Source organism: Silurus meridionalis, chromosome 18 (assembly GCF_014805685.1).
Source record: "Silurus meridionalis isolate SWU-2019-XX chromosome 18, ASM1480568v1, whole genome shotgun sequence".
NCBI lineage: Eukaryota > Metazoa > Chordata > Actinopteri > Siluriformes > Siluridae > Silurus > Silurus meridionalis.
The window spans coordinates 14928873-14948534 of NC_060901.1; the positions used below are offsets into that span (position 1 = coordinate 14928873).

The following is a 19662-nucleotide window of genomic DNA, read 5'->3' on the forward strand; positions in this document are numbered from 1 at the left end:
TGGCCCAGCAGTGGCAGGTTGGTGGTGCTGGAATTTGGACTCATGACCTTCTGACCAGAAGTCCAACCTATAACCACTGAGGTACCACCTCCTTCTATCTATCTATAATATTTTTTCCTCTATTAACCAATCCATTAGGTATATCAGTATATTTAAATGAGGCTGTGTCACAGAAACGTGTCATAAGAATTGTACAGGAAGTTCTGCATGATCCTTTATGAGTGTGTATAACAGGATTAAGGTCTAGCTGACATGGCACTGGAGACAGAAGTAAGGACGTTGCATCTGACAGAAGAATTGATGCTAAAAACATTGTATGCACCTGTATTATAGACACAACACTACTTTTATCTATAGTGCCGGTAGATATTGACCTGTAGTGAAAACGTGACTCAAGGTCAAGATTAGCAAGACTTGTGTCACATTGCATTTCAAAAGCATGTGTCCTGAAGTATGAAAACTCCAGTATTGAGTACATGTACACATTAAGAAATGAGGCAATCTAGGAAGAGAAGAAAGATCAAGAGGTCAAGGTAAACAGAAACCATCTGATGAGCATATGAGTCAATGAGGACTGAAAACAATGACCCTTATTAAGTTAGACTTACTAGTCTTAGTAAGTTTTAGACCCTAATATAGGAATTTTCAGGAACCTATCTTGGTTAACGTCATGGTGGAGCCAGCGTCATGTCACAGGAACAGTGAGTATGAGTCAGGAATACACATACACATAGATCTTTGTACACATATACACACCTAGGAAGAAAACTGAATAACCCACAGAAATCCCACAGGGACACAGGTAGAACATGCCAAAAACCTTCACACAGATATTAACCAGAGCTCACGATTAAACCAGGGACCATGGAGCTGTCAGGTGGCAACACTAGCCACTGTGTTACACTTGTTTCAACAAAAGTCATTCTTTTAAACCTTAAAGTCTTTTCTGCTGAGACAAAAACTAAAAATATTAAACAATTAAAATGCTGTTGTTAAGATGGAAACAATCTTAGAAACTTTTCATAACTTGGGTTTATCCTGCTGAAAAGATATTAGACCTTCCAAAACTAAGAAGATTATACTTTGGAAGAAAAAAAAGGTTCTTTACAGGACTGTAGAGCTGCCTATACTTTCCTGTAAAGTACATCCTTGTTTGTGAAAGTCCACTTGGAAATTCGAACAGTTCCCACAAACAAGAATTCACTTTCATGTGGTAGATGGAAAATCCAAGTTTCTGTAAACTTGAAATAGAATAGAATAGAATAGAATAGAATAGAATAGAATAGAATAGAATAGAATAGAATAGACATAAAAGAGGTCCCTACACACAGAATGTTAGAAATTATATAATTAAATTTAATATTTAGATTGCTATGGTAGAGTTCAAAGATTATTACAACAATAACCAGCAAAAACATTGAAGACTTCAAGTTATCTTTTTAAAATTGAACTATATTCTAAGATTGAATACATTAAAACATAAAATCTTCCCATTATATATGTAAAGCTTTTCTTATCTTAGTTTGCTAAGATATAAATAAAAGTGTCTTCCTAAATAAAAACTGAGAACTTTCAGATGAGCATGAGCATGACGATGACGAAAATTCTAAGTTCTCAGTATTTTATACCTGGTGTGTAAAATAGTCTTTTGGCTCATTGTATTATAAAAGGAGAGACTGAAAGGACTGAGACCTGCTGTTTAATACAACACACTCAGGACATCAAAACACATCGTTTATTAATGCAAATGGTCTGGATTCCAGTTTAGACAATTCTATACAATCATATAAACATGTACTAATCTTTTATTCTAATTCTCTGCTTTATTAAGCCGCATTTGATGTCACCGTTTCTAAAGTTGTTATTTTTGTTATATAACACGTCTAAAGCTTTCATTATTACCTTGTAATTCATTCTGCACAATACTCTTGTATTTTATTATCTATTCTCTAATCTCACTGTCAATATGTGCCTTGAAAATGTAGTTATTCTAAGCTCTGTAATTTAAATACAATTATATAGATATCATATTAAATTTGCCCTATGATGCAGCATGATCTGTATTTTTTTTAGCATGTAGGATAATTCATATGTAATGTATATGTGTGTTATAATTTAAATGTAAAAATAATTAAACCTTTTTACTTTAGTATTAATTATTTGATCATTTGATTTCTTCCTCATGCCATCTCAGGAAGTTTTCCTCTCTACAGTCACCAACGGCTTGTTCAAACGGACAAAAAAAATGTAATTATTATTCTTATCTTATTAATGCTTTTTTTCCACATTATCTGTGTAAAGCCGCTTTGAGACAGTATCCATTGTTATAAGTGCTATACAAATAAAAATAAATTCAATGAATTTAACTGAACTTTTGAAAAAAAGAAAAAAATAAGTTGGGTTTTCCTGCACAGTCAGGAGATTTCAGTCCTGGCCACCTGACACACACACACACACACACACACACAGACAAATACACAAATACTGTAAGTTGCTGTCTGCTTCCCGTGTGTGGTCACCAATTTAAAAATTCCATCCATCTTGATGTTGTGTGTCTGTGCGCGTGCGCGTGTGTGTGTGTGTGTGTGTGAAAGTCTGGAAAGTTTGGTACTACAGTGCATCTCAGTTTAACCTGAGCTAAGGCTGACAGTCATGTTTTGATAGAGTTTAACTGGGTCATCCAGGGTCATATCTCATTTTGCTCATGTCTCTGAAACCTGAAGCAGCATCTCAACAAACTTTACAGAGAGTAAACACACTGCAGTATGTTGAAAACTAATGGTTTAATGTTGAAAACAAGCATAAGAATGTTGAAAACATAAGACAACCTGGTCTTTTTGTTTTTTTCTCTTTTTTTTGTTGCCCTTTTTAAGGCATGCTGAGGAAGTGTAATTTGTTGCTCTTGCTTAATTTTTCTTGTCATTGTTGGGTTTTTAGCAATATCCTAATTCTTGGGTAAACCTTTTTTCATGTATGTCAAGACTTTGTTCTTTGCAGTTCACACACTATTATCATTGTTATATGCTTTATTGAATAAAAAAGTGTTGTGTCATAGGTATGTTGTCTTTCAACTTTAATAGAAGCGTTTAATTATCATTAGCATTTCAAGGGCCATGATCATTTCCATTTCTATGTTGCCTGCCCACAGTATGTGAGTGGAATCACGTACACCTGAGTGCCTTCTCTCCTCCTCTTCTCCTCTCTTCTTGTTCTTTCTCTCAGCAACTACCCTGTGCATGCTCCACCCCCAAAGCCAGTTTTGGTAACTGCCAGAGGAGAAGTGTTGGCATTCTGTATTTGGCATTCACAGTGCGAAGGATGAGCAGCGCTCCGGACTGCTCAAATTTCTAATGAAATATCTTTAACCAAACAATCAAACAAGTGATCCAACGTTCTTGAAGAAATAAAACTCGGTAGGGACTGTTAAAAAATGTCCCTGTGCAAATATTCACTAGCAATATTCACAATATTCAGTTCTTGCAAGTTATAACATGTCAGGCTCTTGCATATGTGCGTCTTTTAACTGTTTATTGCGTCCCCTTAGGTTAAATAATGAACCTGATTTTGACAATAATAGAGATTTTTACATTGCATTCACAATGCATTTTTGCATTCAGAGTGCAACCAAACATGTTTAAAATGCGAAAGCAGCATAAAAACGCTGTTTAAAAGGATTCATATTCTATCGGCGTGTGAATGTGAGTATTGGCTTAGCATCAGCGGCATGCAAAAAGTTAGAAACCTAACTGGAAGGGGCGGGGAATGAGACTGGCAGAGAAAGTGCAGAGTGGAGTACGTGATCTCTGGCACACCACAACGCAGGGATCAATTATTCAGCCATGTGAGAGAAAAAGAGAGATGGAGTGAGGGATTAAGGGAAAGTGAGGACAACTGTAATGCCATGTAGGTGAGGCTGCTGTTGAAATAATGGAATTAAACTAAACCCTACATACTGCCATTTCCAACTGAATACCAGTCGCATTAGTTTACGTTATCCTTGCTGCCATGTGAAACCTTAGTTAAACATGTTCCATGGTTAGTGTTTGTGCATGACCTCCAAAATAAATTTTACCCCAGAATTAATGTAAGAATGATGCTGTGCAATCACAGATGAAAACATCATGCGGGGTGTTATAGGAAAAACAATCCAACTCATTATTGAGTTCAATGAAAAATACTGATATTCAATGATCTCTAATGAAAGAGATGAAGCTGCTGCTTATTTTTCCAAAGTTTTTCCCATTGGCATTTCCCCCCTTATTTTCCTCTTCTCATATATAGCATGGTGGGCCAACTTTGGTCCATGGGCCCTAGTTTTGATATCTCTGGTATAGCACTTTTAACAATGGATATCGTATCAAAGCAGTTTTTACGGAATAAAAAAATGATAATATAATGAAATAGAGGTTATCATCTTTTCACTTCAATATATAAAACTGTTCATAGCAATTGCAGTCCTAAGCACCTGTAGACATTCGAGTCCATCATCCTGGTTATTAAGTTTAACACTCCACAGTAACCTCATGACTCTACATGGATTAATGTGTAGAATTAAATGACAGTACTGTTGTTATACAGTACTGTTGTTATTCTGTATTATACAATACTTTTAATTATGCTAAATATCAGCAATCTTGATAAGCCACTTGTCTGAACTGTTGTATAAAGATAAACATTTATCACTTATCATTAACCCTATTGTTATAGTACTCTGCCCTTCCTCTTTATCGATTCATCTTCTGCGTCTTGCTCTTGGGAGTGAGAAAAATGCAGTATAAGTCAAGGGACATGAGTGATTATCTCACTGTACAACTCGATTGAAAATCCGGCTTTGAATTTCATTTACTTTCCCTGTCCCCCAACCAAGGATTAAACCTCTAATCTCCTGACTGGGCTGCTGTCTGGCTGCCATTCTGGGTCACGTTTTTCACTCAGATAAGAGTCAGCAGAGTTCTTTTTCCTCCGGACATTGGCACAACATGTGCAGATTGACAAACTGACAGACAGACAGATGCCCTTATTAATCCCAGAGGGAAAATGACAAAAAAACACAGTTTGCAGTTTTGTTTTTTGTTTTTTATTTTGTTATACAGTGGTGAAAATCACAACCTATAAAATAAAAAATATATTTTATTGAATCAATTATACAATAATTAGAGTCAATTACCCAATAATTATAACGTGACATTTGTGCACCAACTCTAGTTTTTTTTTTATTTGTGCAAGAACAATAAAGCCCTGTATTGCAGTCAGAGAAGTCACAAAAGGCCACACAAGAACATTCTGTCTTTTATTGTATTGCAAGTAAGTCACTCAGCTTTACATTCCTATGACTCAGGAAAGTGCTGCCTTACAGACATCTTTGACAGACAGCATTACTTTGCTTGTTCTTTAGCATTCAAATCACCATGAAGCCTGGAAAACCCACTGAGCACTTGTATAAGAAGTCACTGTGCCCAGACCAGGAAGGTGTTTGTTCTGAGGGTGACTCAGCTCTGTCTGTTTGCTTGGTCTTAAAGAACTCAGTGACCTGTTCTTCCAACATGGGTCCAAGTCTCTATAGGCTCTTAAGGACTGGTGCCTTAATATGTTGAAGACGATTACGCTAAGGAGCGTGGGAACATTTGTCGGGTGTAAGAGTGTAATTAGTCAGTCAGCTAATCTGCATGAAGAGCATTATCTATCTATTTCAAGCAGGCACACCTAAGTGGATCGTATCAAACCCCTTGTACAGACATTTGTAAATGTAAGACACTTAATAAAACAAATCAGTTCAGAGATACAAGACCTCAAAGCAAAGACTCGGATCATGCATACGAATGTGAGGAGCCTCGTCCAAGCCATTGGAGTCCAAAAACGGATTTGTGTCACCCCATTCCCTTGCCTGCATAAACTGCTATATAAAATGAAAATGTGTCCTCTGAGTTTCCAAAATGTTGTCAATTAAGACAAGAAACCGCTCTTACCAGTGGACATGAGAGAAGTCACATCCACACTCCACACTATTAAATGAAACTGCCACTACGATGCAAATGTTCCATTAATACAGTCATGTCAAGTCAGTAACAAATGTTGAGTATCCAGCTGCCTGGGTTTGCTCCACAACCACACATACTCTCCACACTTCTTTTTCAATGTGTTTAATGCTACTCCAACAATAATACACAAGAATTAATGCAGCAATTTGTTCTAGAGGTTAGGACAAATGGATGCTTACATTTGTAAGAGGAAGCTGTGGTTTTAACATTGCTGCCAAATCGAGCTTCCTGTTTTCTTCCTTTTAAAGCTAATGCTGCACTAGTCCAGGCACATGTTTTGATAGATAATAATATTATGGGAAAAGAATGAAAGCAAACTGAGGTGACATCCCAAGTAATAATGGTATAAATATCCAAATTGTCTTTGTAGGGTGAAATAAATGGCACTGTTTTAATACCTTAACAGATAATAACTTTCTGAAATACTTAAGGTGTGAAATGCAAATGAAAGTAATGTGTTTTCAAACTAAATGAAACTGAAAAATGCAATGGCATTTGGTATAATGGGACAAAACCTCAACTTTTCCTTGGTTAGGCCTATATGTTTATTCTAAATTAGTTTTTTTTGTTTGTTTGTTTTTTTAAGCTATTTAGAGGTTTTTAAGCAGAATTATTCCTGACATTATTCATTATTCATCATTGAATAGATTAAACATACTTAATAAGTATGTGGGAAGCAATTTATTGGTCATCATATTTGGTTATAAACAATTACAGCAATGGCCAAAAATTGTGACCACACCCTTAAGTTACCGCTAATAACCTGGTCTTATGCAATGATTTAATTACATACATTTTTACTGTGAATTGCAAGACAAGTACAGAAATAAAAGCTGCTAAGTTTAAACGTCCCGTTTAACTAAATGTGTCTTGAGTATACCCAAGTTCACCCTAATTACACCCAGTGAGGTATGTGACTGCACATAAAATAAAGAAGTGTGTCCATGAGTGGTAACTCAAACTCTCAATTTGTGGCATTTGACCACACACAATTTATCATAGGAAGTCTTCAGGCTAACTGGATGTTGTCCTATAAATAGCTATTAGAGCTCATAATGCTGTGCCTGACTAATGTCACATCCACACAGCTATCTAAACTGATGAGTCAAGCTACTATCAACAACTTTTGTCTTGAGAACCATTATTAGGTTTTGTGGATAAGATAATAACTGGGCAGGGCGTGTTACAATTTAAAAAGAATTTACCTTGATATCAGTATATTAGCCTACTGATATAATTATAATCTTTACAGCATTTAATGAGAATTTAGAGACCTCATCTCGCACTGCACCACGCTGTCTGAGATCCTCCAGCACTGTTCGACTGGTACCTTACCTTCTCTCATAATGAGAGGTAAGTATACTTCAAGGCTCTTCTCTGTTCTGGCACCGAGGTGGTGGAATAAATTTCCCCTAGATGTCCGTACAGTGGAGTCCCTGACTATCTACAAACGACGATTGAAAACCTACCTCTTTCTGAAACACTAGAATTAGTACTTTCCAAGTTTGCTTTGTAGAATTCAGGAGTCATATTTATATTAAGTTTGTAATCTTGCATACCAGTGTAGATTTATTCATTTCTAGAGACTCAAAGCACTTTTGTACGTCGCTCCAGACAAGGGCGTCTGCTAATAACGCAAATGTAAATGTAAATTGTTTTAATGTCCAATAAAAAGCCTTTACACAGAATGTAAATGTATTTGTTCATAACTGCTTTATTGGACAAAGTTATTTCCTGTGTAGGTCTACTTGTTTACTTTCCCGTTACAAACTCTTCTTGATTTCAATAGCTTACTCATGCAGTATTGCTGGCTGTTGCATGACTGATGATACGTTTATAGTTACCTAGTGACGAAGGAAACGTTTCTTGTTGTTTATTACAGTAATACATCAGTCGTTCTGTCAACTCAAAATAGGATTGTGCCACTGATTATGATTATGAGTGTGTGAGTGTGTGTGCGAAGTGTGAAAAGGCCTGTTGTAATTGCAATGAGCTAAATAACTGGCTTGGATTCAGGGAACAGATTTCACCCTCTACATTCTTAAGATGATTTGAGTCAGACAGTGAACAATGGGTGGATACAAATCTCTATTTTCCATAAATGGATTTGCTATCTTCCTTTTCGTCTAAGGAACTGAAATGCTATGGGTGTAGATAGGCTCGTTAGTGTAGGGTGTTTTTGTCATCCAGATCTGAAATAGTATGTTTATGCATCAAGGTCAGATACAGTAAAATTTTCTACACTGTAATTGCATTTATTTCATCTTAGTCATTCATGACTCACACCAGAAAAAGGATGATACATCTAATTTTAAATGGCAATGCTAGAACATACTTCTATGTCCATGCATCTTTTAATTTTTTTTTAAACAAGGTATGCCGCAAGAATGTTGTTTCCAAATTTCTTATCATACTCTCCCCAGACTTTAGCCCTGAAGTTACAGTAATCTTTGATCCCATGAGCCACCTTCAGGTAAATAATTTACTATATAAATGTGTATGATGTAAGGATGTGGCAACAAATGATCTTACAGAGAAACTGTGGTTCTTGTTCAGAAAACTAGACTCATTTTTCTCATGTTCATCAGCTCTGCTGGAATTCCCTGAAATGCTAGGTATATTTAGGCCACATAAAAAGAGATCATAGAATTTCACGGACTCATTTAGTATTGCTAGCATGTCGCATCAACCGGAAGACTGGCAAGTGTCTAGAACTGATAGACAAAATTGGCTTGGGCTGCAAGCCTCATATAAGAATATAAGAGAAAGTTAAATGCTGAAGTGTGGGAGAAATGTAAAATTAACCACAGATACGGTGCCAAAAAAAAAAAAGAAAAAGGACAAGTTGTGGGCTGAAAGATGCTGAGTGCATGGTAATGATGTCATGTTGATGACAATCTTGAAAAAATAAAATAAAAAGGAAATGAGACACATCTCTGAAAGAGGAAAATAAAAATCCCAGGCATTCCTACTTCCTTCAGGTTATTTATTGGTCCAGTTAAAGGAACATGTATGTTTAAGTAATAAACTTAACAGAGAGGTGCTTTGTACTCAAAATACAAACTCAGGTTGCACTTTAAAAATAAATAGATAAACAGAAAAGCATTACAAAATACAGAATTAGAGAGGAGAAAAAGGGGGGGGGGGGGTGTACTTCTACAGTTAGGAGCGACACAGTACATTTGTGTTATGTTTTTACATAACTTGCATTTGAGCCAAGCCAAGACTCCTCAAAGTGCATTCAAATCTTCACTACATTCGCTAAATAATACTAAACTAAAATAATACCATCCTGCCCAAAATAGCAAACAGTAAAGCTTTTTTTAACCTACAAAATAGATTAATTCTCAGAAGTCAAACAGTAAACATTTGGTTTATATGAACTGTATATGGAAAATTAAATATGACACTTCCTCCAAAAAAAAAAAAAAAAAAAAAAACATACACATATATATATATATATATATATATACACATATACACACACACACACACACACACACACACACACACACACACACACACACACACACACACACACACACACACACATATATATATATACATACATACATATATATATATATATGTTCTTAGATCTATAGTACCGAAAAATAGTTGTCGGCCTTAAAGCCGAAGCACTAGGCACTCTACGGAATTTGTTCAGTCATTCATCAAGCACAAAGGAAAATCATCTTTTCTCCTTCATAATAAACAACTATAAATACCCTGTCAATACAAATAAATTCCATTTAAATACACATAATGGTGTTCTCAATCGTGCAGACACCTCTCATCATCAGAACATTTCTTGCTTATCAAACACACATTCCATCATTCACACACTCAACAGATAAATGAAAAACTAACATTAACAACAAACTATTTTTTTCCCTAAAGCCAGCAGCAGTATTCAGGAGATCATTAAAAAAAAAAAAAAAACATACGACATCATAAGATAAAAATGCCGTAAAGAACTTAGTATTGGTTGCCTGACATGAGGCAAAGTGTACATTATCTGCACACACACAGATACAAACACACACACACAGGTGCTTTTTTTATCCTCGTTGAAGGTGAAAGACCCTTAGTGCTCATTTTGTCCTTGACAAAAAAAAGGACTCAACTGGTCCATTGTAAGTTTTTGGTTTAGTTAACTTCCATCATAATGAAGTCAGAGATCTTCCAACTCACTGGCAGAGCTGGGCAAAGTCATGATTCTCTGTGATGTGGTGATTCAGTTCCTGCAACAAAAAAAAAAACGACAACGAATTTAATTAATGATTAATAGGAAAAATGTAAATGATGTTGACGTGTTAACATACCAGGAAATTACAGCAAAGCTACTATAAAGAAACGAATAAATGGCACATGCATGCACTAAGAAAGTCAACCAATCATGTGGAAGCCACACAATGCACATATCATGCAGATACAGGTCAAGAGCTTTAGTTAATATTCACAACAAACATCAGAAAGGAAAATAAGTGTGTGATCTCAGTGACTGACAATGGTATGGTTTTTCGTGCCAGATGGGCTGGGTTGAGTATTTCAGAACCTGCTGATCCCCCGAGTTGTTGTTTTTTCTAATACATAATAGTCCCAGTAATTAATTCAAAATGCAGTAAAAATAAATAAATAATAAAAAAAAATTAATCCAGTTCTGGGATTGCAAATGCCTTGTCGATTAGAGATATCATAGGTGAATTGCACACATTGGTGTGAGCTCCACCACAGGATAGCTACTGTAGCTCAAATTCTTCCTCTAGTGCAGCCTCAGTGAACAGAAAAGTATCCCTACACAAAACAAATTAAACATTGAGGCAGACAGACAACACTCTGAAGGCACACTGGACAGGAAGAAAACAAATCGGTGGCATTGAAACGATTCGCCATTCAATAATTAAGTGTATAAATGAACAGGTGTTCCTAATAAAGTGACCATGAGTGCATATTAATAGCAATCAACCTGATTATGCTGAATGCTTAATAAATAAACCCATACAACACAAGGAGTACTCTACTCTCCAGAAATGTTCCAACATGACCCACATTCCAAGAACCATTTTCGTGGGGTGTTCTTTAAACAGATCTGACGCTGAGCCCCGGCAACATTTAGTTTCCTTTTTGTGTAGGTTATAACTGGTCTAATTGTTCGGTACGCTCTGTTCACTTGCCCCTCCCGTCAGCGTACAGTGTAACCTAATTTGTAGGTGGAACGGAGATGTAGTGGCATAGAGTAAACCAAGGTCATATGAGGTTGCATCAGTAAAAACCTGTGGGTATGTGTTCTCATGTGACCTACAGTAGCAAACACTCGTTGGGAACATTAGATATCATTGTCCAGTCACTGAAATAAAAGCTTTTCTATCTACCACCAGTGGCAACACTATTACCTCTGAAACAGCAACACGGTCATGCCTGTCAGGTAGTGGAACACGGTGCGTCTTTAGGCATGCAAAACACAGGCAGGATAGACGAGAGGAGCGTTACACAGTGTTCAAAAGAAATATGAGCAATACGCTAACGGACAGCTGGAAAATGCAGAGTAAGCCCACACATTCACACACACATACACATACACAGCAGGGTTATATAATGATGTGTTATGTGTTATAATGATGCAGGGGGGAAAATGCCAGTTATGGAAGTGATGTAATTGCAGAAGGGAGGACTTGGGTGAGGTTATACCAGGACATTATAATTCCTATTGAGTTTTTACCTCAGAACACACTGCAAAATTCTATTATAATATTAATACATGGTGCATTTAGCGAAACTAGTATGATGTGTTCATGAAGACTGAATATCACCAGTGAAATGAGCTATCTGAACTGATCTACAAGCTCTGGTTAAATAATGAAGAGAACGACAAACATTGATACTTACAGACAAGCTAGGCCAAGCCAGTGCTTAAGTGTTAATAGAGGAGAGAAAATGAGGAAAATGGGGAAGAATGTGACTAAACGATTAAAGCCTTCAGATCTGTTAGTAGCACACAAACGACAGGAGCACTGTGGCAGTGTGGAAAACCCTGTATAATGTGCTTCCAAGTTGTCTAATTTTGACCACAATTGGTATATAGTATAATAATGAATATAATTCATATAAAGTAGGAAATGTCAATATTTAACTTTTTCCAGGCTGCCACATTTAAACAAAACACAGCTCACACAAAGATACACACACTAAAGAGTTTATACCTGTGTGGACAGTGAAAGAGAGTTGTTTGCGCTGGCGCAGAAACTCATTGGCGCTGGACTGAGCTCCGGGATGGCCGAGTCGTCCAGGCTATCCATGCGAGGCTTCTTAGTGGGTTCGTGACTCGTGAGAGGAGTCACGCTGTTCCTCCGAATCAGAGTGCCTTGACTTCTCTTCATCTCCTAGGAAGACAAAAATAATCAAGATAATCAGGCTTGGGGTCCAAGTTGGTATGCGCCTGTATGCGTTTTTTTTTTACGCGTGTTGCGTTTACCTCAGGTCTGTCTCGGTGTGTGTTTACTGCTTCGATGTTTAACGAGATAGACTCCACTTTACATCCTGAAATAAATGTGTGAAACAATAGCAGTTATCATTGCTTCTATTTAAATATCAGAATTAACACTGCTGATAAACTTGTCTGGACGATAACCTACTGATTTGTTTCTCCAGAGGCACCGATAAGTTTTACATTTTTCTATGTTTTTACATCAAGATCTGAACTTACAGTGAGATTATAAAATCTTTAGGGTGTGTTTAATATTAAAAATATGAAAAATCTCAAGGCTCTTACCATAGGCCACTGGGGTCAGCTTCAATATGGTATGAAGTGGACACTTTAGGTACGGCATCTCATCTGCAGCCAGAAAGCCAAAGAATTAGTCACATGAGCCTCAAGCACAAAGCATCCAATAAAAGAAGCTCATTTGGAGTAATGCGTTATATACATAGTCTCACCAGCACTCTTGTCTAGGAAATAGGCAAGGAGGCAGCGCATGACAGCTTGGTGACAGATGACTAGGACATTCTCCTGTCTCTCGAGCTCCATGATCACTGGCTCCACACGCTGTACCAGGTCCTGGTAGGACTGCAGAGGAAAACAATTTTGAAAACTATTATTATTATTATTATTTTTTTTTTTTTTACTGCTTGTGTTGCATTGGCCATGTGTGATACAAGTTTCTGATCATCATTAATATACAAATGAGTGTTGGTGGTGTTTATGTATATTTTTGTATCGTAGGTTTGTACAGTGTAGCTACTAATCAGAGGTGTAATGAATTACATTTACTCGCATTACTGTAATCGAGCAGTTTTTTGTGTACTTTCTAAAGTAGTTTTCAAAATCTTTTATTTTAGTTCTGTATGTTTTTGTTTGAAGTATTCTACTTAACTACATTTAAGTAGCACTCACCTCCCCAGTAGGGTAGCGGTAATAATACTTGTCCTGGTCTCTGAGTGCGAACTCTTCAGGGTATCGCTCACGCATTTCCTCATATGTAATTTCTTCACACACACCCTGTGAATATACACAACAAACATTAGACTTGATAGAAAGACTATTTTGCCAGATTTGAATAGAAGATGGACATGTTGATGAACGTACTGCATCGATCTCGTTCAGGGCTTTCCACTGCTCATATGGCATGTTCAGCGCCTCAGCTGTCTGAATGCTTCGCTTTAGCTGGCTTGTCCAAACCTTCAGGTTCTTAAGATTCTGCTCCTCGACAAACTTAGCCAGAGCTCCGGCGAACTGCAGGAAGGAAGATAATATGCAAATTAGAAACACGTATCATTGTCTCCTGGTAGACATGTGCTCTCTAGTTTGAATCGCTACTGAACTTTGCTTTAACGTAAGAGTGCGTATTCCATACACAAGTTTTTTGTTTGTTTTTTTTTTTGCCTGTAATGATTAAACATGAGGAAATGTATTACAGATGATATCTTTGACAAAGAGAACAAAACATCATCATTGCAGTACAAACAGTACTCTAATCAGTATAAAAAAAAAAAAGTATTCAAATGTAACTTCACTTAGCGCTGTCCCAGTTGTGCAGCGATTCCCAGTACGGATTACTGTTGCTTCTCTTGCATGCATGTGTTCGGAATACTGTCAACACATACAAAGCATACAGGACAAGATTTGCCATTTTCTTTACTGAGCTGGTATGACATCTGGTACGATAAACAGACTGAAAGAGTGTATGGAATACCATTCTCCTATGTTAGTTCACATTAGCACACAGCTAGCCAGCTGGGACACGGATAATAAATTAGCTTAGAATAGTAACTTCAAGTATGGCTCATTTAGAACATACATACGAACATAGATAGATAGATAGATAGATAGATAGATAGATAGATGGATAGATAGATAGATAGATAGATAGATAGATAGATAGATAGATAGATAGATAGATAGATAGATAGATAGATAGATAGATAGATAGATAGATAGATAGACAGACAGACAGACAGACAGACAGACAGACAGACAGACAGACAGACAGACAGACAGACACATATTTCTGGTTATAACATCCTTCTGTAATAGTTTAAAGTTGTTTCATATCACAGGGCCGATTCTGCCAGATCACTATATGAACTTCTACATAAATTGATATGCAAGAATAATTGTATGGTAACTTGTTAAACGCTTATTCTGTGCATAGCTCAGCCCAATGAAATGAAAGACGTGTCATTCCTGTATAAGCATACCTTTCTACCACGAGTAGAGAGGCCAGAGTCTCCTCCCAATCGGCCCTGCAGGTTATGTTGACTCTCTCCATGTCTACACAGGTAGATGGAGCGTGGCTGGACATGGATGTTCATTAGGTAGTAGACAATGCGGCTCTGGATGTGATCCTGGATGCTGTTCACCAGGAATCTGCGGCCGACGTCGATCACTTTGATAAAGGACAAGTTCCTGAAAATAAAGAAAAACCCAGGTTGGAGAACAGAGAGAGAGAGAGAGAACACTGTATACTTCTTTTTTTATATTAATGGATGCATATTTTGCGGAGTACTAGTCACCTTTTGATTTTATTGTTAATAAATAAATGAATAAATAAATGTCTACTAGGTTTTATTTAGAACTATTTGAATATCTACCATCAATCACATCAATGATAATGTCAGTGCATGTTTATGGATTTAAAAAGAGAGTTGTAAGGAAAATGTCTATATGATAATTTCAAAAGCACATGAAGCCTTTGGGGTTAGGGGGCTACTTGACTTGTGTGTTGTTTGAGTACCTGTCATAATCATCAGGGTCCAGAGGCTGATAGTTCACTCTGTAACACTCGATTCTCTTCTGAAAATCTTCCACAGCGTCTGTTTTGTTGCAGTCTTGGTAGTCAGGACAGGAGACCTTCACTTCCTGTTTCGTTTTTTTTTTTTGGTAAAACGAGTTCACATTTAACACAGGACCTCATCACTTCATTAACTCCAGACTGACATCTTTATTGTAAAAACGTACCATGATGTTGGTAGCAATGACGTCTGGATCATCACATACAGACTCAATGAAGAAAACCTTTAAGATGAAAGAATGTTTTGTTATTTATTTAAGTTTAAGATTGATTATTATGAAAGAATAGAAATGATAAAAAATAACCAACCTTGAAGCTGTTCTCAGCACCAAACCCCAGAATCATCTCTCTTCTTTCTCTGGTTGTGTTTGTTGCATCAAAAACCTATAGATGATGACACCAATAAGAATCTGTACCTTGTGTATATAGTTACATACTGTAGCTCATCTGAGGAGAAAACACTTACAGCAACTTGTCCACCCAGCTCATTGAGGTACAGCTTGACATCTTGGAGAGCAGCTAAGGCACATTTTCTAAGCAAGCAAAAAAATGGATAATTATTTTCTTTATTACAATCTCATTTTACTGACTACAGTGTACTAAATAGGATTTCTGACTCACTCTCTTATTTTCACTGCCTCCTTGTTGTCTGATTTGAAAAAGTCATATGAGCTGTAGTTCTTTACTGTCTCTCTGCGATACTCCCCAACGTTGAAGACTGCAAAAAATAAAGATGGACAGTGCATTAAACATTGACCGACACATCTTCGGGAAACAACTTACTTTAGCCCTCAGTTTGGACTTTGGATTCTGATCACACGCATGCTACGTTTGTATAAATGCAAAATGTGAAATTTGGTTAGCTTACCTTTTGTTGGGATGCCGATCCAGTTGAGGTAGCGAGTGAGTTTTCTTGAAATGTATGTTTTGCCCCTGGCAGGCAGACCAACCATCACTATGACCAAGGGGGAGTTGGCCAGGTGAGGGCCTCCACCAGCTATAACAGAAAAGTGAGAAAGGGGTAAATCAAAGGGGGTAGAACTGATGTCATGTATCTATCTATCCATCTATCCATCCATCCCAGGGTTGGGTAAAATGTTTTTGGGTAAACCAATTATTTCAATTCACTTTTCTTGGCGTATCGGGAAAAGACTTTCTACTATATTGACATTATCTAATATAAGTGACTGAAAACACACAATGTTTCAACTTCAGGTGACAAGTTATTTATGATATAATACAACTTAAACTGAATGAGGGATTATGGTCTGCATGTGATATTTTGTCCTTTCTGATAAGCTCACCCTCTCCTAGCACATCGTCTCCTTCAATCAGGTCTTTTTCTCATTGAGACTGAATAAATTGAGAAGCAAAAAATAATGACAAAAGCTTTTCTCCTACTTCTCCATCATTTTATTTACTCTAATCTCCAACTAATTCACAGAACTCGCACACGAGATTTTGAGGAGTCACTGAACCAAGGTGGACATCGGAATTGATTTTTTTTTCCAGTGTAAGAAATATTTCAATTAGACTATTGATTGTATAAAACAATCAATACATTTCTGTCAGTATTAAAATGTCTGTATTAAAGCACTATATCATAGAAACATTTTAACACCAATGTTACATTGTCTATGTAGTCTATAATGTTATTTTCGTACATAAAAATGTTCATAAAGCGAAGAGCGAGTGCCTTTACAGCTGTGAGCGCATGCCTGCACGCATCAATTACTGAGGCAGAAGCATGAATGGTCCCAAAAAAAGTAAGTAATCCGTTCTCCTTCAGGACAAAGCAACTCCACTCAGTCAGCAGAACCCTGCTGATCTCATTAACCTCCCTGACTGATCAGTCATACGTTAGACAGCGCTGCGTCTGGTTAGTACGTTCTAACTTCCCCAGCCTCATTAAGCATTGTGTCTATGCAGAAATGAGCACGGAGGGCATCCATAATTTCACATTCTGCGGTGTTGACTCAGATTGTTCTGACAGAACTGTGAAGTACCGTGCACAAGTTTAGGCTAAGCATACACATGCAAGACCTGCTTTTAACTAAAAAATGTAAGTGAATGGTTTTATGGATTTACGATATAAGGACTCTCCAACATTACTGCCTGCAAGAACCGACATAATGAAGGTCACAAATCTGGCCAACAAAAACTATTTAGAAATGTAAGTTGTATGGACAGCGCTTCATAAAACAAATGTGTGTGTGTGTGTTAGGCGGCGGATTAATTCCATTGGAGGCAAAATAATAAAAAAAATAATAATCAAAATTATGGGGTTTCACAACAATGGGGTAAATAATTATGCATATATACATACATTTTATATATATATATATATCTCCTCTGAATCCAGACTAAGTGGGTCTGAGGGACCTCCTGTGTCCTTCTTTTTTCCAGTGAGTCACTCTAATTCAGGCTCTCAATAAAGGTTCTTCAGGAGTTTTCACACCCTGTGTAGAGCATCCTGTCCACTACTAAGTCATTTGCACTCAATGGTGTTACACTCTCTTCTTCTAGGCAGTTGCCTTGGTGACCTCTGTTACCCTGAGAGCCTCCTGATCGATTCATGAATTGCTAATGATGCGAATCAGTGATCTATATTCACACACCCATATGTGAACTGATCCGAATTATATCACATCACAGAAAATCGAAAATATACACCAAAAAAAAGCTTTACGTTCATTTTGAAACATGACCAGATTGACCTGTATATCAGGATGGCAAACTGGAAATGAATCAAACATTCTTGGTTATAGGATGTTCATATGATCCTGATTCTGTTATTAGGCGAGGGATGCTGGAAAGCTCTGTGTGAAGCACTGTATCATCATCATCATCATCATCATCATCATCAGACAAGCGGTCAGATAAACCCACTTACATTTCCGAGGCACTGTGGGTTTCTCCTCCTTGGATGGAACCCAGATCTTCTGGATCCTAGTTTGTGTTAGTTCTCTTGTCATCTCTTGTAAATATCAGCGGTAAGAAAACCCAAAGCACAGCTTATTCGATCTTTCACTCTTTTTCAGAAGACGAAAATGAAATCTAAAATATGATCAAACCCGTATTCTCTTTCAAAACACGATCCTGTTCACACTGAACTCCGGAGCCGGCAGGTGCGAGCTGTTTTAAACCTCTTCTCCTCCCTCGTGACTTCCATAAGTGTTACCGGCACTTAAAACCACGCCCACACGCGCGTTCATTGACTGAAGCTCGCCCTGATGCGCGGCCTTTATTGGCTACTTTAGAAGTCATTCACATCACCATGGCGACACTTAAAGCGGAAGTTGTTTCCTGTTCCGAGTTTTAACATTTTATATATATATATATATATATATATATATATATATATATATATATATATATATATATATATATATGTGTGTGTGTGTGTGTGTGTGTGTGTGTGTGTGTTTAAACAACCAGCCCAGGCAAATAGGCAAATGGCAATTTTTTTAAGAGGCGGGGCTTAAAAGAATACAGACGAGAGTTAGGGGAATAACCCCGCCCCCACAACCCCTTCCCATCCCCCTCCCTATCGCCTCGCCCTACGTGACCTCGTTGGGAGCCATGGGTGTGCACGTGCGCGGGGCATGATCACGCTGCGCCACGCTGTGGTGAGACGAAGAAATCATGAGACACCAAAAAAGACCAAATCGAGAACCAAAAATCCTTTCATTCAGACGAATTATGGTACATTTCTACATGATATGCACGTTATTTTTACTTATTAGATGCATGATCCATCATGCACCAGGTGTGTATCAGCTGTAGGCTGATTTGGACTGTAATGCCCTGAGATGAACACACTCCAAAACATGCCTAAACCATGAATCTGACCAGGGCACCAAATCATTCTCTCCACCAAGTGCCTACGTGCTGAGTGTCACTGCATCACCAGGAGAGAGAAAAAAACACACACCAAACACAACCACTTCTGCATTCCTCTCTCATATTAAACTTATTCTTCTCTTTTGCTGTTTGGTCTATAAAAAGTCATTTACACTGACCATTATTATAAAAACATGTTATTAAAATGAAATAAAAATGCAAACATGTTTGCACGGATTACTTTAAAGGCAAAAAAAAAAAATATTATATTATATATATATATATATATATATATATATATATATATATATATAAAACATCAATACATTAATTTTCAGTACATTGCATAAAAAAAGAACCTCGGCTTTTAATTGACCACAGAATTTAATACAATTACAATTTGCATAAATGTGCGCTGCCTAATACGCATAATGCATTGATTAATTTCCAATAAACAAAATGTGATACCAATATAAAAAGTAATAATTTGT

At 37.1% G+C, this 19662-nt stretch overlaps 1 protein-coding gene and 2 long non-coding RNA genes across 5 annotated transcripts; 2 read left to right on the top strand and 1 right to left on the bottom strand.

Moving 5' to 3' along the window:
* Positions 1–580: 580 nt before the first annotated feature.
* On the top strand, positions 581–7442 carry LOC124400827. Its single transcript, XR_006928442.1, has 3 exons — positions 581–701; positions 2195–2247; positions 7291–7442. It is a non-coding gene; the product is annotated as an uncharacterized LOC124400827 (long non-coding RNA).
* Positions 7443–9573: 2131 nt separating this feature from the next.
* On the bottom strand, positions 9574–18484 carry pfkfb3 (6-phosphofructo-2-kinase/fructose-2,6-biphosphatase 3). Of its 3 annotated transcripts, XM_046874048.1 has the most exons (17): positions 18222–18484; positions 16197–16325; positions 15950–16046; positions 15795–15861; positions 15638–15712; positions 15496–15552; positions 15272–15396; positions 14736–14943; positions 13624–13770; positions 13432–13536; positions 12975–13104; positions 12811–12873; positions 12514–12578; positions 12242–12421; positions 11928–11950; positions 11435–11485; positions 9574–10282 (listed from the first exon to the last, which is right to left on the bottom strand). In XM_046874048.1, the coding sequence occupies exons 1-17, from the start codon at positions 18301–18303 to the stop codon at positions 10276–10278; spliced, it is 1611 nt and encodes a 536-aa protein (XP_046730004.1). In that variant the 5' UTR covers positions 18304–18484; the 3' UTR covers positions 9574–10275. The 3 variants fall into 3 exon arrangements, with proteins under 3 accessions (XP_046730004.1, XP_046730003.1, XP_046730005.1); XM_046874047.1 differs by lacking the exon at positions 11928–11950 and having other exon boundaries at positions 9575–10282; XM_046874049.1 differs by lacking the exons at positions 11435–11485; positions 11928–11950 and having other exon boundaries at positions 9576–10282; positions 18222–18483.
* Positions 18485–18897: 413 nt separating this feature from the next.
* On the top strand, positions 18898–19316 carry LOC124401766. The gene is made up of 2 exons (XR_006928609.1): positions 18898–18957; positions 19075–19316. It is a non-coding gene; the product is annotated as an uncharacterized LOC124401766 (long non-coding RNA).
* Positions 19317–19662: the final 346 nt, after the last annotated feature.

Coding starts and splice junctions, on each gene's coding strand:
- pfkfb3 (XM_046874047.1), bottom strand. CDS start 18,303: ATGACAAGAGAACTAACACAAACTAGGATCCAGAAGATCTGGGTTCCA. Junction 15,397..15,495: donor TCATTGCTACCAACATCATG/GTACGTTTTTAC, acceptor AAAACGAAACAG/GAAGTGAAGGTCTCCTGTCC. Junction 13,771..14,735: donor TCTCTACTCGTGGTAGAAAG/GTATGCTTATAC, acceptor TCCTTCCTGCAG/TTCGCCGGAGCTCTGGCTAA.